Source organism: Drosophila gunungcola, chromosome 3R, assembly GCF_025200985.1.
Source record: "Drosophila gunungcola strain Sukarami chromosome 3R, Dgunungcola_SK_2, whole genome shotgun sequence".
Lineage (NCBI taxonomy): Eukaryota > Metazoa > Arthropoda > Insecta > Diptera > Drosophilidae > Drosophila > Drosophila gunungcola.
Genome location: NC_069139.1, coordinates 29,618,850 through 29,641,007, shown reverse-complemented (window position 1 = coordinate 29,641,007; position 22,158 = coordinate 29,618,850). Strand labels below are relative to the sequence as shown.

Below are 22,158 nucleotides of genomic sequence, written 5' to 3'. Positions count from 1 at the left end.
GATACTTGTCAATTTTGAAGATACATAACAAGCAGAATTTTGTGCAGTGTTCATTAATTATGCATTCGGAAAGAGGTGTTGGCACGCCCCGCGCCCAAGTTTCCACCCGACGGCCCACGCTCGATGATCGCTTATGGCTATATCAGTTATTCTGTTTATCTCGGCTCCGCACTTGAAACACAATTTTGTGTTCTTTTTGTATTTTTTATTCTCTCTCTGCGGCTCTCTACGCTCTTCTTTTTTGAGTAATTTGTATTCTGATATTTGTGTTAATGTAGTATTTTTTTTCTATAATATTTTTTTCACTTGTTTTTGCCTATTTTGCGGGCTTTTTTTTGCTGGACGCTCCGCCGCTGGAATTCACTGTGAAAAAGTGTGTTTTTAATTTCAGTTTCGGTTTGGCGCTGGCGCGATCCAGTACGCAGCTCGTGGATATATCTATATATAGTTGATCGATCGGTTCGTGAGTGGCTGGCTAACTAGTCTACCCGAAATGAACAAGAACCTCGGCTTTGTGGAGCGCCTGCGCTGGCGCCTCAAGTAAGTTTCGACGTTGACCTTAATGCCGGGAATTAATTATTAAATTACCGCCGATTAATGCCGGAGAGTGTTCTATACTTTCGATTATTGTTGTTGTGCCTTCGTTGTGGTAGCTTTGTCAATTGAAGCGGTGCGTGTTTCGGGTTTTTATTGTTTGGTCTCCTCTCTTTTACCATTATTTATTAGAAATTTCTGTTCTGTCGAGCATGACTAATTCGGTGGAAGATGGGGATTATTAATTTTGACGATCTAATTGAGGCAGTTTTGCAGCTTGCGATTAGATTTTGTAGAATTACGCAATCGTAATAAATACGATACGATTCATCGACGAACATCGTTGCAAGCTGATAAAATTGTATTTTATTGACAACAAGCATAAAGCAAATAGCGAATCTTAGTTAAATTTACGGGGTCTATTAACTATTTTTATATGCGTAACAAAGCCTGTTTTTACTTAAAAATGTAGTTCATTAAGTTCTCACCAGAAAATGATAAACATATATAAACAATTTTAGTCCAACAAAAACATTGCCAACAAAGTTTTCACATTTGCTTCTTTAATTCGAGAAAGTTTTTGCATAGGTAATAAAACTGTCACTTGTAGCCATTAAACGATTCAATTCATAAATTTATATTTATTGCTTAATCAGAATAACGTGAACGATTTATTTTGTTTATTGGCCTATATACCAGTAATTTAATGGCTTGCCATTTAATCGATATAAAAATTAAGTTGGTGTAAGCAAATGCGTTCGAACTTTGTTGTATACTTTGTCATGTAATGTTATATATATATATATTATAATTGCATATGTTCACAATCAAAAAAAAATATAAAAACTATTGCTCCTTCATTTCCAATTATAATAAAAGTAGCTTGTCAATTGGTAATGATATCAAATATTGACTTTTGATTGATGTGGTCCAGTCATTGATATTCTCGTCCGGTCCTTATCACACATTAACCTTGATAATAAAGACGACTTGTAAATAGGTTCAGTTTCAACTCGCTTCACGGCATTTCACTTAAAATGTATTGCCGCTAATTGTGAAATTAAAATTTTATCACGATGACAGCTAAATAGGTGTGATTTTATTTTGTTTCCTTACCGTATTGCAATTAAAAGTCTGTAAAGGGCTCAGAATAACTATCAGCAATTTTTCACATTCTCGTCGTTTTTACTATTGGATAGGATACGTATGGACACGCATTAATCCCGTGCTAGTATTTTAAATTAAAGTGTAGTTTTAAACGTCAATAGACCTGAAAACGAACGTATCTCGGGACCTTTCTGGCTAGAGGCACTTATTTTTAAATATAATCAAAATAATTAAGTCTACTTAAGAGCTTGGCCTGTGATAACAAACTGACACCTGCTGATAAGACAGAACAATTGCCCATGCTTATTATATATTCAGAAGATTATGACGACACTTTGATGTTCATTAACGGCAGTAGAAGGGTTTGCCTGAACTTCAAATGATTTAAGTTCTGAGTACTGCATTGGTAGCAGCGGGCAGAGTTAATTTATCACAGACAGACACGTCTGGTTAGCAGGTGGACCACACAGACGACTAAGCCACCCAAGCATAATGTCCAGAATGAACCTACATCTATTGCAATGCGTACACTCAACCAAAATCAAGTCTACTTTTTACAATTCGTTAGAATAAAACCCACCTTTCTACAAAAAAAGCGTTAAAAAACCAAGATAAAAGTAGAGATAAACAAAATACTGACAAAAAGTGCTTGTTGATTCGTAACATAAGATCTTGCCAAATTTTCCTAAGCAATGAAATAAATGCTAAATGCTGTGTTCATGAATTTGCCAGTCTGTAAAAGGTTTCTGTGAGGGAAAAATAAATTTTCAAATTTTCAAAGTATTTTTCTTTTCAAAAAGTCAGTTACCTTTTTCAGAACTCCGGCTTTAAATTTATTTAAATAGGGTAAGATATAATGTAGCTGCCATGGAAACGATCGAAAATTATGCGGAAAATAGACATAGTCTCTCCGTAAAGTCGTTATAATGAATATTAAATATTTACGATATGCAAGGGCAAATAAACTTCAGTTTGCCGAATTGGGCTTTCTTTCTTTTTAACATTATATACAAATGATATATAGTTGATCTAAGCTTTGAACAAGACTATTATATAATTTATTTTATGAATCGCTTATCAGCCCTAGAATTAAAGAATATTTTTCAGAGTGGTTTTGTAGAGATGAGAATTGGATTGTTATGAACACCAGCAAAACAATTTAAATTTAATGCAATGCATGCAGTCTGCCTACTGGCATGTGGCTTTGAAAATAAATTAAAATAATTGGCTCTGTGACAAAAATATCAAATTATCCGGCTGCTAGTCGAACCCAATATTGTTATGCTAATTATACGTTCGCTGGTCGATTGCAGAACCATCGAGCATAAAGTCCAGCAGTATCGCCAGACGACCAACGAGACCGTAGTCGCCGAGACCGAGTACGGCAAAGTGCGGGGTGTGAAGCGACTGTCGCTCTACGACGTGCCCTACTTCAGCTTCGAGGGAATCCCCTACGCCCAGCCGCCGGTGGGGGAGTTGCGGTTCAAGGCCCCGCAGAGACCCACCCCCTGGGACGGGATTCGGGACTGCAGCCAGCCCAAGGACAAGGCCGTCCAGGTGCAGTTCGTCTTCGATAAGGTTGAGGGCTCTGAGGACTGCCTCTACCTGAATGTGTACACCAACAATGTGAGTATGGCCAAAGAATACAAAATGACAGGATGCATATAAAGAGATATGAACTGCAAGACTCGAACCACCCAAATTTATTGGACAGTCTAAGGCCCTTAGATCACTATGCCAACTTATACTATGCTGCGTTTAAGGCTTGAGCATTGGCTTCGAAGTTTCTGATTTGTACTATATATGCCTTAATGTGTTCTAGCTAAATGAGTAACTTTTTATGGAAACTTCGAGACCATTGCGCACGCCTAAAACTGTAAATAAACAATACTACTTAAATTCCAGTTAAATTACCCAATACGTAAAAATACAGTTCCTTTAGTAAATGGGAAAATGTTCTCCAGTACTGATTACCACATCTCGTTTATTAATTATAAATGTTTGTTAAATAAATTCTTACATCATTTCTTAGCCAGCACGCCTTCATCTCATGCCTTGCTGACTAATGTTTATTTTGAGAAAACTTTTACTTACTTTACGAATAATGCCATCATTGTGCAACATGACAGTCAAATTTATTAATGAAGATTGTGCGATAAAAATCTTTTAAGATAAAATTTGGCACCAAAGTTTGAGAAGATAAGTCTGTTTTTAAATAACTAAAACTGAAAAGTATTTTTTTTTAGTTCACTTAAATATTTGTATTTGCTTAAAGTTAACACTTTTTATTACGATGTTTATGCTGAGTGTTAAGATACTAAAGACTGAAAGACAGTTTATTAAGACATTTTAAATTGAATTCTGGCAAGAATATTTGCTTTGAATAAAAACAAAAGAATTTTTGCCCTGCAATCTACTAAAACCATTCTTCCATTTCAGGTAAAGCCCGATAAGCCCCGTCCTGTTATGGTTTGGATCCATGGAGGGGGCTTTATTATTGGCGAGGCCAATAGGGAATGGTATGGCCCAGACTATTTCATGAAAGAGGATGTTATTCTCGTCACCATTCAATATCGTCTTGGAGCTTTGGGTACGCTTCAAGCAAGACCAAGTATAGCCAATATTTGTACTAACTATTTTACACCAACGAAGGTTTTGTGAGTCTGAAGTCCCCCGAGCTGAATGTTCCCGGAAATGCTGGACTCAAGGATCAGGTGTTGGCTCTCAAGTGGATCAAGAATAACTGCGCCAGTTTCGGTGGAGACCCCAACTGCATCACCGTCTTCGGAGAGAGTGCAGGCGGAGCATCGACCCATTACATGATGATAACCGAGCAGACCCAAGGACTCTTCCACCGCGGTATCCTGCAGTCGGGCAGTGCCATTTGCCCGTGGGCCTTCAACGACGACATCACCCACAATCCCTACCGCATAGCCAAGCTGGTGGGCTACAAGGGCGAGGACAACGACAAGGATGTGCTGGAGTTCCTGCAGACCGTCAAGGCCAGGGATCTCATACGGGTCGAGGAAAATGTCCTGACTCTGGAGGATCGCATGAACAAGATCATGTTTGCCTTCGGGCCATCTCTGGAGCCTTTCGCCACGCCCGAGTGCGTGATTCCCAAGGCGCCCAAGGAGATGATGAAGACCGCCTGGAGCAACTCAATCCCCATTATGATAGGGAACACTTCCTACGAGGGACTGCTGTGGCTGCCAGGTAGTTTTAGTTACCTCGCTTGTCTCCCAAAATGAATTCCGCACTGCTCACATTCACGCTCTTCTTTCACAGAGATCAAGATGATTCCACAAGTGGTGCAGCAGGTGGATGCCGGCACTCCCTTTATCCCAACGGAATTGCTAGCCACGGACCCCAGTAAGGAAAAGTTGGATGCATGGAGCGCACGGATTCGCGATGCTCATCGCACAGGAGCAGAAAGCACCGCCGATAACTATATGGATGTAAGGGGTGTAACTAACAGCAGAGGCTTTGATAACTTTAAATGCTCGTACTCTTCCAGCTCTGTTCGATTTACTACTTCGTGTTTCCGGCCCTGAGGGTGGTCCATTCCCGACACACCCATGCCGCTGGAGCTCCTGTGTACTTCTACCGCTTTGACTTCGACTCCGAGGAGCTCATCTTCCCGTACCGCATCATGAGAATGGGTCGTGGTGTTAAGGGAGTGAGCCATGCCGACGACTTGACCTACCAGTTCACAAGTCTGCTGGCTCGTCGACTGCCCAAGGAAAGCCGCGAGTTCCGCAACATCGAGCGAACCGTGGGGATCTGGACTCAGTTCGCAGCCACCGGAAACCCGTACAGTGAGAAGATCAGTGGCATGGACACTTTGACTATGGGTCCAGTTCGGAAGTCCGACGAGGTCATCAAGTGCCTCAACATCGGCGATGAGCTTAAGTTCATCGAACTGCCCGAATGGTCCAAGGTCAAGGTCTGGGAGAGCCTATATGATGACAACAAGGACTTACTCTTTTAAAGGGATCAAAGTGAATAGCTGAATAAACTTCTACATATATAGGACAAAATGCTTTATAAAATATACTCAATAATTTGCTTGTTCGATGAGTATACTTTTAATATTCAGGAAAATACGTTTCGAAGATCGTCTTAAATTTAAATTTTCTGTTTTATTTGCCAAAAAAATGTTCTAGCTTTGTTATGCTATGCAATCTACAAATTTTAATGTTTGTTTTTCTATGGCCAATGTATCTATTATTTTTTTATATAACTGCGATGGTTACTAGACTTGATCTTGTTTGATTAACATTAATAAGTTCTCCTTCATGTTCGAATATGTGAAACAGGGCTTCCCAAGCCCTTTCGACTTGGTTGTCAGTTTTCCTTTAAAGCAATAGGGAAATTCTTTTTTTTTAGACTTTAACAAATTGAAAAGTTATTTTTCGACACGCACGGAAAGCAAAGGAAAGAATCTCCGATTCCGTTAATAGAATGGCTGCCACTCGCCGTCTGACCCGGGAGCTCTCCGATTTGGTTGGGGCCAAGATGAGCACTCTGCGGGACATCGAGAGCAGCGACGAGTCCCTGCTCATGTGGACGGGTTTGTTGGTCCCGGAAAAGGCGCCGTACAACAAAGGCGCGTTCCGCATCGAAATCAGCTTCCCGCCACAGTATCCCTTCATGCCGCCCAAGATCCTTTTTAAGACGAAGATATACCACCCCAATGTGAACGAGAAGGGCGAGGTGTGCCTGCCGATAATCAGTACGGACAACTGGAAGCCGACTACGCGCACTGAGCAGGTCCTCCAGGCCCTGATAGCCATCGTCCACGACCCGGAGCCAGAGCATCCGCTGCGCTCAGACCTGGCCGAAGAGTTCGTGAGGGACCACAAAAAATTCCTAAAGGCCGCCGAGGAGTTCACCAAGAAGAACGCGGAGAAACGACCGGAGTAAGGTCAGCAGTTCACAATACTTGTATATCAAAATTAAATAAAGTTTAGGCCATGAGTCACAGCCTGTCGCGCATATATGGTCCTTACTTAGGTCGATTTTCCACTAAATTTTTCGATCCATCTTTTGGCAGCTTTATGATTCGTTGTCCGATTTTCATAAAATTAAAACCGTATTTCTGAAATGGGTAGGGTTAAAAGGCCAACAAAATATATAATTTTGTGATATCGCTTTTTAAGTGTTGGCAATTTCAATTGTTTTTTTTACCCGTTACATATTGTCATTTTAAGTATTTATAAAAAAAAGGAGAGATCGTTCTAGCCGAGTTTCCCAAATGGCGGCAGAGGACTTCAAAACCACACAACTTCTAAAATAATAGCTAGATTTTGAAAATGTCTACCTATAGATATGACCGAAACACACACACAGAGTCTTACCCACGGTTTAACATGTCTCAGAGCGTTTTGAAATAAAATTGCACTACTTAGGAAAAACTAGAATCTGCATGCCAAATCCCAAATCTCTAGCTTGTAAGGTTTCCGGGATCTCGACGTTCATGGAGATGGACAAACGGGCATTTTACATTTAAATTTTTTTACATTTAAATTTTTTTAAATTTATTTGTATACTTTATATTTATATACTTTAAATTGACTTAAATTTAAAAAAAAATGTTTGATGTTATGTCAGCGGCGGAAAAGTGGGTATGGTTAAATTTGAAAAAATATCAAAAATCGAAATTCGTACTAAATTTTTATAATAAATGTGCCAACTTTGAAAGCTTTTTCATCAATTTTATAAGTGCAACGTCTGACTTGTGGAATTGGCTTAACCCAGTTGGGAATTTTAAGTACACATGAGGGAGAAAAAACCAAATGGTTAAAATTAATATGTTTAGTTTACAACTAGTTACAGAGAAACAGAGAATTACAAGAAAGAACGCTATAGTCGCGTTCCCCGACTTTTAGAAACGCGTTACTCAGCCAACGAACTTTAACCTTAGTATTTCTCCTACAAAACAATTGAAGTTAAGGTGGCGCCACCTGTCGAACTGCATAGCCATCACTAGAAGCTTGGAGCGTGCAGCACACCCACCCCCCGCTTACAGTTCTGTAATTCTCTCTCTCTCTCTTTCACTCCCTCTGTCATCTGCTAACAGCGGCCGATCGGTGGCTTAGCAGCGGCAGAGGGGCGGCAGAGAACTTTATAAGACTCATAACTTCTAAAATAATAGCTCGACTTTTGGGACTGCCGATAGATATGACCGAAACGCATAAACAACAATCAACCCCAACCTTCTACTTTCACGATTTCTGGCCGTTCGTTTTGAAATATGTAAGCTTGCGCTGCTTAGGAAACACAAGAATCTGCATGACAAAATCCCACATCTCCAGCTTTTATAGTTTCCGATATCTCGACGTTCATACAGACGAACAGACAGACGGACATGGCTAGATCGACTCGGCTATTGATCCTGATCAGGAATATATATACTTTCCTTCTACCATATACATACTTTTCAACGAATTCAGTATACCCTTTTATTCTATAAAAACACATAAGTTTACTGTCAATACAGTAAAGTAAGGTATCATAATTTTTTAGTAAACTTACTATTAAAGTTCGTTTTCTCATGCAACCAAATTTGTTGCCATCTGTTGATAAGTATATTAGAATTTGTAAAAACAGAGAACATAGTCAAAAGTTGGTTGTGTTCAAGCATTCGATCAAAAGTCTTTCAGGGCCAAATATTTAATTATGGGCCCCCATCCAATTCATTGCTCACCATAAAATATGTGTGCCATCTTGTACTTGCTTTTGGGAATCACATGTTTGTATTTTAAATTGAAAGTTCACTAAAATTTTGACATGGTCGTGATGAGGTGATCCTAATAAACCAGCCGATAAACAAGTGGGAATTACCCTCTCTGACTTTAATTGACCAATTAAGTTGTGAATAAAATTTGGCGTATTACATTAAAAACTATTCTACTATTTCTACTATACAAGGTAAAAAGTTATAAGCTTACTGATCAAAAAATAATAAACCCTATTTAAGCACGTCAGTTTGCGTGGCTAAGTGGGGGGAATGGCGCAGTAAGTCGAAGTAATACTCTATAATTACGCGAACTATATGTTGCAGGTATTTGCCATCAGGGGAAAATAACTCAATTAGTTGGGAGTATTTTCTGGATGGTCAGCCATGTTCTTATATTGATTGCGTGTAATGCCCTTGCTGTACAATTCGAGCCAATGATGGTATTTAGTAATGAAATCATGTAGATTTATCAATGTCATGTCCCAGGGCACTTTAATTGTATTCAACAGCACTTAATTAAATTACTGGAATTATTAAGTAATGCGGAAAACTGGTTTATTATTCACTGAGTCGAAATAAATGTATAAATGAATAATATATAAATGCATTTATAGGGTTAGGCAACCTTTTACTCATTTCAATCCAAATTGCCTTTATTGTGCATTTATTAAATGAACAAATTGTTTTATAAGCCGTAACTTATATGTAGTTGTTAATAAAGTTAAGAAATTGGAAAAAAATTAAAGTGATACTTATTTTTTTCAAAATTGTAAAACAAAATTTTAATAATTAAACCAATTCTGATGGAGTTGTTAGGTGAAGCTATCTTATATAAAGTGAGCTCATTAACCGAAAACGAACTATTTTAATGGAGTAATTTATTTGTTAGGTGACTGCTGTAAAACATTCTAGGCAATTATTTGAGGGCCACAAATTTTATTTTAACGAATTGACTTTCAACGTTAAGCGGTAAGTGCCCCGAATAAATATTTAAAGATTACTAGGCAACCTTAAAGGAATGCCCGAAACTCCGCCTACAATAGGCAATAACATTAATAACAATTGTGGGGGTGATAGGCTAATACCGGCGCATACTATAAACAATAAACAAAGCGGCAGCAACAAAAACGATAACGCCTAAACAAAACAACGGCGCCCAGAACGGCCAGCAAGCGGACTCACTCGAGCAGACCGAATGCCCAAGGCGTTTGAGTGCACAGCACACACAAATGCGCGGCAACCTAAAGCTAGAATATCACTCATACGACCCCGTGGCCAGTGCGGAATGGGCAAACGAGTGGAAAATCATCATCGACACGCTGCCATTGCTTGTGCGAGTCGAACGTTGGCGGGCACTAAACTTAGCCGGCGCTTACTTTGAACGCTCAGTTGCCGAGCGGACCCTGAGTAAAGCGCAACGTCAGCCTTAGATTCTCAGGCTAGAAATCAGTCCCTGCAATTCAGTGCCTTTATTTCAATTATATCTCATCGGTGAAATCAGAGCAGTTACGGCTACGGCAACAACAAGTGATGTGACTTTGTGGGTTCTGCGAAGCGGGTGAAAAATCTGAAGTAATTCCGCATAAAAACAAAAAGTTACAAGGCACACGTTTTAAGGGCCAGCAGCTGATCGAGTTCCATTGCGCATCGCCCGTTGTCCATCGCGATTTTATAGATATTCGTGTATGCCGTCCGCGTTTATTTTCAGTGGGATTTTGAACAGCTTGCCAATGTGTTGTGTACTTAATAGTTTTTGCACATATAACATATACATATCGGAAGGGAATTGACTGTGGCTGGCGGCTGAGACCACAGCAAATGTCATTCGATATAGCCGTGGCCGATCAGATGCGCATTGCGCTGAAGTAAGTCTAACTGGCCTTTATTTCGTATTCTTGCAATTCTTTTTGAGTCAACAATGCAATGATATTTGCAGTGAATTAGTGTATAAAACACATTTTCGGGTTATTTCAATAATAAACATTTCGCCGGCGCTGAGTTCTAGTCATCTAGTCATCGATCAGTTAGGTCAATTGGGAATAGCACACTTATTTGTACCATGACAGCCCAGATGCCCATGACCCATACGAGTCTCAAGTTGAGGCGCACTGATAAGAAAAGTCCGGCCCGCCGAGCCTTATTTCTTATCAATCGATTTCAGGCTGCTGTAGTAAAGACCCGAATCCGGTTCACCATTGAGGTCTTGTTAATAGTCATTAAGCCACTGATAAGCCCTCGTGTCTGCATCCGCATCAGCGTCGCTGCCGATAATCAAATCAAAGCGTCATCAAAACAAAGTCTCGCCAAAGGAATGGTGTTAAAGCCCGTCAAAAATCAGCAGACATCTTGTGTGTACCTTGTACCTCTTCAGCATTACACATCAGTTCTAAAAATCAAAATCGGGGATCCTGAGTGCGAAAAAGTTCAAGCGAATTATGTCGAAGCAAGCCACAAAACTGATAACAGACAACTTGTTAGTGCTGCTGTTTGAGCAAATTATCAATTATCAATTGTCAGTATCGGCATATAGACTGATAAGATTTTAAATACCTTGGCTTACGGCTCAGTTGACGCTTGTGGTGCGTCAGTACGAAGATTACTCAACTGTTTTGCCACCCGTTGATATAAATCATATGGGGCTAAAATACTTGTAAAAATAAACACAAACACAACTATAGTTTGGGTGCCAAATCAAATAATATTTAGTAAGAATCACGTTTGTGAAATGTCAAGGCAATTATTGTTGCAGTCTCAGCACAAAAGTTTTAACCTAAAAGTTAAAAAACAAAGAAGTCGAGGAAAAAGAAGCTAAAAGCACTAACGAAGAAGTCAAGCAAGGTAAACAAGAGAGCAAGAAGTTCAATGGACGAATGCAAATCGTTTGGTCTTTAAAACAATAATCTTTGACTTTTGCCCATGCCGTACATTTACGACCTTTTTCTGCCCTTAAATGCCTAATTTACTTCCCACACGATAAATTTAATTTCCAATCTGAATGTTTGAAGCAAGTAAATGGGCTTGAGAATTGAAATCAATTTGAACAAAATTACAATTTCAATTGTATATTTATTCCATCAATTTTTTTATTTCGTCAGCAATCCCAACGATTAAGAGTACTCAACTAGAAACAGCTGCGAATATTGTTCTACGCTTTTTTTTATCAATAGATAAAATTGTTTTAGAAGAAAGGCGAAACAAAAAGTAAATAAAACGAGTTTGATCAAATATCAACCGCCTTTTATAACATTCTGCATCGCTTTACACACGAATGCATGAATTCGATATATGAAAATATGAAATAATATATTTCTTTATTTTTTTTGGGGCGAAAGTATTGAATACTGAATGCACTCAAGCAAAATGCCATTGACCTGCATGCAACGCTTTGATGCATGGCAATATTGATTGATTTTCTGAAATTTTCCGTTTTCATTTCCATTTCACATCTTCTCATACGAATTTTAATTTGTAAATATTTTGAGTTGGCCTGTGGAAAGTTTATTTTCCTAAAAAGAATACAACACACAGAGTCAATTATTTTTGAAATGGAATTGATTTTGGATTTCCTTAATCTGTTAATTTTGATTCTAAGACCAGAAAGGAAATTCACATATTTAATGTCGCCATGCGGGTATGAAAAATCAAATGTTCAATGGTGCAAAAATCCTATCTGCTTTACTGAGAACAACCAAAAATCAAGTTCGAAGCTGGAATTATGTGTTACTCAACAACTAGACTTAGGGCTCGACCTCGACTGAAATCATGCAATTAGCACTTGATCTCTAATAGATCACACCAATTGCATCTCAAAAAAGATTTCTACTGAAATTTTCTCAAGGCTGCGGCTGCAAAATCATTAGAAGTAGACGCTGGGCAGCTGTTAATTAATCGTTGCCTCTGTTTACTGCCCGTAGACCCGTTTTCTCGTATGATTTGTGCTCATCGCACTTGACTCGGCGTGTCTGGGCCGCGCAGTCCGTCTTCTTTAATTTATTTCACCGTACGGGTCTAATATGGCCACAGACATTTATGAGTTCTCCTATATTGTGGCTGCGTATGGCGGCCTGTTGTGGATCGGCTCACGCGTCGATTAGAGCGCACGTTTCAAATGGAATCGCACTTGATATTTAAATGGGCCGCGCCTCCACCGATATAGGGTATTTCCGATGATACCCATGCCCCCATTTCAAATTCAATCTGGCTGCTTCGATTTTCTTGTTAATATTGTTTTGTTAAAACCGATTACAATTTTTACGTTTTTATATTGAGGACAGAGCTCTTTGCTGTTAACAACTTATAACTAAATAAACCATGAGTATTTTAAGTTATGTGGCTTTTAGTGTTTTATGATAAAATTTATTTAAAACTCCAATAAAATGTAATATAAGTGGTTGCGTGTTAAAACATTTCGAGCAAACAACTTTTCGCGCCTTTAAATGAAATGGTTTGACTACCCTTTTTAATTTTTGACAATATTTAAAATGTTTGTTTAAAATCTCTAGAAATTATTATAAAAATAGTTTGATAAAAATTTAAAGCAATATAATAATATATTTTTCGCTTTTATTGTTGCATTTGTAATATCTATAAAAAAACATTTTGGAAACTATTGATTTCGCTTTAATTTCATGTGTTTGGTAATACAGGGCATTTTCACACTACATCACTTATCGCACACATTGTAATTCACTATTGGCTATTTATATTAATTTTGTTTGTGCGCTTATTGAAAATTGGCAACAAAAATATACTGGAAGTGCCAACAAGCGTTTGTTTACAAACAAAATCGAAAGCTATATGCCAAGCACTTCCAGAGGTGTCTTCCCGAGCAAAGTGTTTCTGGCTTACTGTATCTCCGTGATTCCCTTGCAGCTACGTCAAGTTCAAGACGAACCAGCAGCGCCTGCGCAGCAACGACAAGGTGATCGCCGATACAGTCTACGGCAAGGTGAAGGGGGTGAAGTGGCAGTCGATCTACGGCAACCACTACTACAGCTTCGAGGGCATTCCGTTCGCCAAGCCACCGGTGGGCGATCTCCGCTTCAGGGCGCCCGTGGAGCCCGACCACTGGCCAGAGGTCAAGCGGTGCACCCGGGTCCGCTCCAAGCCCTGCCAGGTCAACATCGTGCTGAAGCAGGTGCAAGGTAGCGAGGACTGCCTGTACCTCAACGTCTACACTCGGGAGGTGAGTCAAACAAACCAGGTTTTGTCCAAATAGACAGAGTGGGCCCAGGATGGTTAAAAATGCTGTAAAAGATGCACACCTAGAAAGAAATCGACCTAAAAAGGAATAACATAGAAAACATTACCTAAAAAGGGCGCGAATACCATTTAAGGCTTAAGATTAGGAATCTATGACCCAAGCATAGACAAGCTATGGGCCTAAAATATAAACAAAATATCTAAAAATGTTTGCATTGAGGTGTTTATTGCCCTTTTGGCATCATTTATTCCTTTAATTCTAAAAAGTAATTTATAATATTATATTATTTAAGTGTATAATGTTATAAGGGTAATCCCTTTTTTAAAAATTTTGTCTAACATACCAAAATTTAAATATTTCATTATTTTATATTATATTACTGTATATGGTGTCAAATCGATTTATAATCGTTTTCTCAATAAAATAATTGGTTTTAATTGGTTCTTTTTAATAAATCGAAAGGCGCTGGGCGCCCATTTTTGTCTTTTTATATTAACAGTAGATTATTTATAAAATTAAGAAACTTTAACGAAAAAAAGAATGAATAAAACATTCGCGAAGGAACAAACATTATGCTTCAGATAAATATTTACCTTATTATAAAACGCAAACTATTATATTTCGTTTCGGATTTAAAAAAATAATGTTTCTTAAATAATAAACCAATGAATTTAAAAAAGCAAATTATATTTCCTTACTTTATTTTCTGTTGTTCCAATGGAAACTATATGCTAATAAAAAGTTAAAACCGTATTCCGAGATAACACAAAGTTAATTTATTTTGCCTCTGTTCCCATATTAACAACATGAAAACGTAACTCTCGAATAATAAAACATTTAATTGTAACAAAGTTTATTCAAATAACTTTAAAATCTGGGAATGTATTTTATTTTTTTCCTGAAACATAATAAAACAATTAATTTATCTCACGGTTTTTGAAACAAAATAAGAAACTGCAAAGTAATAAATTGATCATTTCTTCCTTTTGTTCATATGGGAGCTCCGTTCGTCCTTCATCCGTTCGGACTTATTTACTACTTGCAATACAAAGACAACTTTTGGAAAAGTTTTATCCAGATATCTTTGAGACTGACATACTGACCTCAAGTGACCCCAAATTCACCTGACCCACACTAGTTTGTCTATTAAAAAAAGGACAGTGTGACACAAACTAAAAGTCCAAATGATGAAATAGACTGATCTTATCAGCTTAGTTAATCTTGGTTTTATTATTTACGGCCAATAAGTAAGAGAATTAACGCCTGGTAATTGTTACACGTAAACGTTTTATTTTCTGTGCTTTGAGTTTAAAATTCCATTTTCAATTTATTTTCTCATAGTTGCATCCGCAAAGACCTTTGCCGGTTTTGGTTTGGATTTATGGCGGCGGATTTCAAATGGGCGAAGCCTCGCGGGATCTATACAGTCCGGATTACATAATGATGGAACACGTGGTGTTGGTGGTGATATCGTATCGTCTGGGAGCCCTGGGCTTCCTCAGTCTTGAAGACGAAGAGCTGGATGTTCCTGGAAACGCAGGGCTCAAGGATCAGGTGATGGCCTTGCGGTGGGTGAAGCGCAATTGCCAATTCTTTGGTGGCGATCCGGAGAACATTACCGTTTTCGGCGAGAGTGCCGGCGGGGCCTCCACCCACTACATGATGCTGACGGATCAGACAAAAGGACTCTTCCACAAGACTGTTATTATGTCGGGATCGGCTCTGGCGCCCTGGGCTCAGACCCCTGCCCACATAAACTGGCCCCATCGCCTAGCCCAAGCCACGGGCTACACCGGTGAGCCGAACGATCGGCAGATATTTGCTCATCTCAAGAAATGCAAGGCCAGCAGTATGCTGAAAGTGGCCGAGGACATCATCACCATGGAGGAGCGTCACCAGCGGCTGACCATGTTCAGCTTTGGTCCCACCGTCGAACCCTACCAGACCCCGCACTGCGTGATCCCCAAGTCACCTCTGGAGATGATGCGCAGTTGCTGGGGCAACAGCATTCCCATGGTCATCGGTGGCAACTCCTTCGAGGGACTCCTCATGTTCCCCGAGGTGAACAAGTGGCCGGAATTGCTCTGCCAGCTCGGCGACTGCGAGTACCTGGCGCCCATGGATGCCCGCCAGAACGTCGAGGACAGGAGAGCGTTCGGGAAGCGAGTGCGGCAGGTATACTTTGGCGATAGAACTCCTAGCAGGAAGACCATACTGGAGTACAGTGATGTAAGTTCAAAGAAAATGGCTCAATGGTTTAATGATCACATAAGTTTTGTAAACTTAAATTCAGAACTATTGGTGATATATTATTGAATTTCTTAAAATTTAAAGCAGGGATTTCAAACATTTTATATAAAAACGTTTATTTAAAAATTATTTAAAAATATATACACATACGACTTGCAGACGGTCCCTGATATTTGTTGATACACATTCTTCCGATTGATACATTACCAGAACTTTTAACTAGATCAGTGTGAAAGTAACAAGATATGCAACAAAACTGATTCCTAAAAAAACAAATTTTGAAATGAAATACTATCAACACCCTTATTTTTTCAGCTCTTCTCGTACAAATACTTCTGGCACAGCATCCACAGGACTTTGCTCTCGCGTGCTCATCATGCTCCATTGGCACCTACCTTCCTGTATCGATTCGATTTTGACTCTAAGCACTTCAACACCATGCGAATCATCACCTGTGGACGCAAGGTGCGCGGCACTTGCCACGCGGATGACCTGTCGTATCTGTTCTACAATGCGGCGGCCAAGAAGCTAAAACGCCGCACGGCCGAGTTCAAGACGATAAAGCGGTTGGTGTCGTTGGTCGTTCAGTTCGCCATTTCTGGAGATCCCAATATTCCTTTGGTCTCCCACGACGAGAAGGAACCGCCCCAGGGGGCGTGGCTGCCCATTTCGCGGGAGGACGAGGTGTTTAAGTGCCTGAACATTTCGCACGATGTGCGTGTGATTGATTTGCCCGAGGCCGAAAAGCTGCGACTTTGGGACAGCGCCTATGGCAGAGAACTCCTATACTAAAAGGCCTTACCCATCTGCCCATCGCAGTACCAATTATCTATAGCCATATAGCCTTAGTCAAAGATATAGCCATTAAGCTGGCCCTGAGGTGGCCTTAAAAGCACGTTATATGTACACATGTAAATAGGGATTTTTAAAGCTAAGACCTAAGAATAAACACAACAAAATATGAACACAAACAAGGTCTTATCAATTTTCTATAAATGGTCCGTTGTTAGGAAAAGTCAAATATTCGTAAGCAGTTGCATGAAAAACGACAAATTTTTTGTGTTTTTTTTTGAAGCGGTAATGCAATGAGGTACGAATCTCTTAACGTATCTTGGAATATGCAACTGCCTACTTCTTGATATATTTATAAGTGATTTCAAAGTATACGTTAAATGGTTATGTGTCCTTATTTTTTGTCATTTTTCTACAGTTTAATGAAGTAAACCGAGTCATTAACGCAAAAACCTCTAACAGTTGACAATGCTAAATTTTTTTTTACAGTAAAATTAAATAAAAAATTTTTAGAACTTTAAATTTGTAATAAGTTTTAATGACAATTTCAACTCAATTCTTTAAAAAAATGCTGTTGTGAACAGGCATTTAAAAAAAAAAAAACAAAAAAAAATGTACACTTTCAATATTTAACATGGGCGTTGAAAATAACAGGTGCGTATTTTATAAATTGTGAGAATTGTGAAATTAATTGGAATAAATCACTGAATCACTGCCTACTGGCTTTTCAACAAAAATAAAAATTTTATATCAAAGTGACAAATTCCATAAATTACAAAATTTTACAAACCAATGGTGGTTGGTATTTTAAACTTATTTATCTAAAAAAAACAATTTTAAAAGTCTTTTCGCTACATGAAATGCTCTTGAAATAGGCGTGAATACATTTACTAAAGCATACAGAAATGCTAAGAAAAGTTTCTAGATACCATTTTTGCACTGATAAGCTTGCAAATTTTAAAAAGTCCCATTTTGTTGTGCTGTGTTTCTTAAAATTATCCCAATTATGTTTATCATTTAGAAAATAAAACTTGACAACCTCTGTGCGCCCTTTTCGGCCGTGTTTGACCAATTTTTTTCCATTCGAGTAGTTTCAAAAATTTGTTTATTTTAAACACATAAATATTAAATAGAAAATTGCAGTTTCGTCTGCGAATGTTGTGACTGTGACAGAATCACGCATATGCTTTGTGTTGCTTAAATTCATACGAAAGCCTCCCATAAAGTATGCAACAAATTATGATATTAAAAATACTTAAACGCTCAAACATGACAATATTAACACCTGCACAAAAACGAAGCACACGTACGCATACAGATGATAGCTGTCAAGTGACAAAACCAAAAGCCCGCGCACACCTGTCCGAAAATATAAATACACATACATACCTACATATGCTTGTGCTACATCCCAACCCATTTCAACATTATACCAGCCGTGTGGTGCTTCTGTGGATGTGCTTGTGGCAACTTCAAAGCCCGCTAAAAACACAGTGCACACACACATCGAAATCGTTAGCCTCTGAACCGCCATCCCTTGCCCACGCCACCCAAACCATTAATTGTAATTAAAAACTTACACGTGCTTCAAATTTACTGAGCCTGGTTGCGTTGACTTCCGTTGACCTTTGCCCAACAACGGGATTTTTGGGCATTTTGTTTATGCTGTAATATTGTAATTATTATTTACAGGTGCTTAGCAAATTTTGTGGAATTTTTTGTTTCACTTCGTTCGTGGGCCAGCCTTTTGTGGGTTTTGATATGAAATTTTTACGTCGGCCCCGAAATATGCAATATTTTTCGTTTGGATACATTTTGCTGTTAAAGATTTAAGCTTTGAGATTCAGAAGTATCGAACCCTTAATTGATATTAACCATGGGTTTTATTTCGGTTAATTATTAGACACATCTTTTTATTGTTCAGCCTCTGAAAAAATAGTACAAAATATCAATAAAACAAATCCAAATTTTTAATTTTTAGATGAATAAAAAAGCAAATTATACCGAATTAATATTTACAACTTCTTAGCCTACCTCGACCCTTTTTGAAAATTCCAGCATGTTTCGCGAAATATAACGCAATATACTTTAAATATTCTTTAAATATACCATATAAAAAACAAGATAGATCGAGTTTCCCGACTATTAGATACCCGTTACTCAGCCAACAAATTTCAAATTAAGTATTTCATCTACTAAACAATTCATAGCCAACACTAGAAGCTAAGTGCGTGCAGCACCCCCACCTCCGCTAATAGTTCTGTAATTCTCTTTCTCTCTCTCTCTCATCTGCTAGCGGCAGAAGTGCCACAACTTCTAAAATAATTGATTGATTTTAAAAACTGTTGTCCCTACCGATAGTAAGACCGAAACGCACACACAGAACCAACCCGTTCTAAAATGTCTCAGAGTGACAGTGCATACTTTCACGATTTGTGGGAAACACAAGAATCTGCATGCCAAATCCCAAATCTCAAGCTTTAATAGTTTCCGAGACCTCGACGTTGATACAGACGGGCAGACAGACGGACATGGCTAGGCCCTGATCAAGAATATATATACTTTATATGGTCGAAAACGCTTCCTTCTACCTGTTACATACTTTTCAACAAGTACAATATACCTTTTACTCTTAAAGTAACGGGTAAAAATATTTTTTAAGAGCGATAGTGTCGATGGTGAGCCCAAACTATCGATGTTTGCTAAATGGTTCGGCTATCGGTATTTTAGATGGTTTCACCAACCCTAATTTGCAGGACCCGGCATATTAACTTGTTAAGACGTTTTACGACTTATTTTTTTTTAAAAGACAGCACAACCGGTACAAATATTTCGGTTACAGGTATTCCGGTTGCTATATATTTCGATTAGTTAAAAAACAAATTATATCGGTTTCGGGTTCGGTTACGGTTTTGATAAGGTTGTACCGGTTAAAAATAAAGGTTACTAAGCCGGTTGGTGTGATGTGATAATAAAATTAGTAACCATTTTAATTTTATTAAATTTCCATAATTTGTTATCAAATACAAAAATAATTGGCAATGGCTTAAAAGTGTTAATTCTTTAATAAGACTAAAGCGTTTACAACCCTCTGATTTATGTCGCCATTATTTTTCCACGTGTAAAGTAAAGATATCTATTTTTGTCGCCACAAAGCTCTTTGGGACCGCAAGTATCAATACTCGTTGAAGCCGATTCCTTTAAGGAGCTATCCCATTTCAGTTATTCAACCCAATTCAAACCAGACGTGCGAGCTTCCTTTGCCCTTAAGTGTGTCAAAAGTTCTTGTTCAAATTTTTAAAATCACAGACAATAGTTCTGTGTCACGTGCAAAACCGACGAACGGGAATGGTGCTTTGATGGCTAGGGAAAATATTCAACCCCAGGACCTCCTCCAATTATCCTTGTACAAAGAAAACAAAAACAAGGGCGCATGTTAGCCGTGCACTGTAATCAAGTCACGAAATGGCATGGAAAAGTCACGCGAACTGCCGGAAAATTATGACTTCGCCGGGGCGGAAAGGCGGAAAAGGGGACCTGATGAGGGGCGTGGTAAAGGGTCCACTTTGATTTGATTCGCCTTTGAAAAATTCATGAGGCAATTGTTGCGCTGTTGGGCGGCGCGAAGTGCTCATGATTATCATGTGCGACTTAAACCGCTGAACTGGCACGTTGTTTCGAATCAGCTCCTGGACATTTGATATTCCGTTAACATTTTCTTGGCCAAGCTTGAGGCAGAAAAATCTGAAAACAAAAGTGATTTTTTGATTAAACGGAATTTTCGTTTTCGGGAAAAATATTTACTCATTGCCCTAAATTCCACAGTCGAAAAGATGAGCCATAAAATGTTCATGTCAATAACTCACTGGAAAAAATGGGCTGCAGCCGGAGTACGTCTATTTGATTGAAGACCATCTTAAACTATTTCAAATGTTATAATTTTTGAGGCCAAACTTCAAGAAATTATTGTTGTAATGAACTTGAATTTATTATCAAAATAAATTTGATCATCAATTCTTTTTTCTTGGTGCATTTTTCAAAACATTATAAGCAAGGTAAACAGAGGAACAACCGAGAACCAACAAATGGCCAACGTGAACCCCCGAAAACAATATTCAAAATGGCAAACTTTATCTATTAATAACATTCCCACATGCTACTGATTGGAATAGTTTGGTTTAATTAAAATCATTTAAAATCTAACAATGTGCGACAATGTGACGGCCTGACAATGCCAGAAATAGTCGTTGCTGAGCTGCACAAAAAACGACAACTTTATTTAAATTGATTTAAATGAATTAGAGAACCATTCGTACATATAGCGAAAAAACGTGCCAGTCCCAGAGCACGCGATCGTTCCCAGATAGGTATATAAAGAGATAAATCGAGAGAGCAGTTTAATCCGTACAGCGGGCAAACCATATATATAATATAACAGCCAGTTCTGATTGAAAAGCTCGACGAGCGAAAAGCGCATGGCAACATAAGCGCCAAAAGTCACGAGAGTTTATATTACCCCCCGGCCAAGGTTATTTATTTAGCATATCATAAATATAAACAAATCTGTCGGCTGGGCATATAAGCATGCACAGAGAAAAATTTCTTTGTTCCAGATCAATGTCGTTTCTTAGTGCTGTTATGGTTATCTCACAAGATCTCGCATGTGACTAATAATCTGGTCTGTTTTAGTTTTGGCATTCAAAAGATTTGATTGTAGAATTCGTTTTCAGGTTGGGATTAGTTTTTTATGTTTTTTATAATTTAGCAAATTTTTGGGCCATAATGTAAAATTTCCTGAAGTGTTATATGTAGATAAAAAAATAAAGTAATAGGTAGTTAAATACTCTTTTTTGGTACATACATTTGTAAAATGTTTTGCAACCTTATGAGCTATTTTTCCCGGTGCATAGGCTTATTGGCACATGGGCTCGTTTAATATATCCCATAATTTGATTAGGTGTAATCTTCGCTGATTCCAGTCTGTGGCGGTAGTAGAACTGACCATAACTAGAGGCAATTACTTGAGGCAGACCAAATCAAATAACACCATCATATAAATCCAAATCATTCCGTCAGTTAAAAGCTGTAAAGCGAAAAGCTTTCGAGCAATGCTTGATTTGGCCTAAATTTAGCCGAGAAAACAGCTTTTTGCAGCAACAGGAGTCAGCTCCTTCAACCAGCTGTGTTTATCCCCTTCTTCATTTTGTTTTCCTGGCAGACTTTGTTTACTTGGCCCTTTAGTGGCTACAAGAAAAACAAAATGAGTATGACACGCTCCTAATGAATGACTCTGTTCGAGGAAATGTGGACTTCCTGGTGTACATAATAATTTGAGAAGGCTTCCAAAAATATATTTACAGTACAAGGAATTTAAATACAACAAATTTATGATTTTGTTCAATGCTCACAAGCATGTACATAAAAAAGCCAACCTTGAGTTTTTCATACATATGAAATAAAATGTTGTTCAAAGTAATTCATGGTAGCGCGTAAAAGTCCCGAATGATTCTTCCCCGATAACAGCTTCCTA

The 22,158-nt window shown here is 38.4% G+C and overlaps 3 protein-coding genes across 4 annotated transcripts; all 3 read left to right on the top strand.

Annotated features, from left to right (window-relative positions):
* The first annotated feature begins 380 nt into the window (after positions 1–380).
* LOC128252677 (esterase B1) lies at positions 381–5,719 on the top strand. Its single transcript, XM_052980617.1, has 6 exons — positions 381–540; positions 2,955–3,267; positions 4,081–4,231; positions 4,294–4,857; positions 4,930–5,099; positions 5,159–5,719. The coding sequence occupies exons 1-6, from the start codon at positions 494–496 to the stop codon at positions 5,630–5,632; spliced, it is 1,719 nt and encodes a 572-aa protein (XP_052836577.1). The 5' UTR covers positions 381–493; the 3' UTR covers positions 5,633–5,719.
* Positions 5,720–5,852: 133 nt separating this feature from the next.
* Positions 5,853–6,641, top strand: LOC128252695 (ubiquitin-conjugating enzyme E2-18 kDa). The gene has a single exon (XM_052980636.1). The coding sequence runs from the start codon at positions 6,106–6,108 to the stop codon at positions 6,565–6,567; it is 462 nt and encodes a 153-aa protein (XP_052836596.1). The 5' UTR covers positions 5,853–6,105; the 3' UTR covers positions 6,568–6,641.
* A 3,524-nt stretch (positions 6,642–10,165) lies between these two features.
* LOC128252675 (esterase B1) lies at positions 10,166–16,849 on the top strand. 2 transcript variants are annotated; one of them, XM_052980615.1, is made up of 4 exons: positions 10,166–10,248; positions 13,256–13,568; positions 14,928–15,815; positions 16,152–16,846. In XM_052980615.1, exons 1-4 carry the CDS (start codon positions 10,202–10,204, stop codon positions 16,626–16,628), a joined length of 1,725 nt encoding a protein of 574 aa, XP_052836575.1. In that variant the 5' UTR covers positions 10,166–10,201; the 3' UTR covers positions 16,629–16,846. The 2 variants fall into 2 exon arrangements, with proteins under 2 accessions (XP_052836575.1, XP_052836576.1); XM_052980616.1 differs by lacking the exon at positions 10,166–10,248 and adding an exon at positions 12,805–12,827 and having other exon boundaries at positions 16,152–16,849.
* Positions 16,850–22,158: the final 5,309 nt, after the last annotated feature.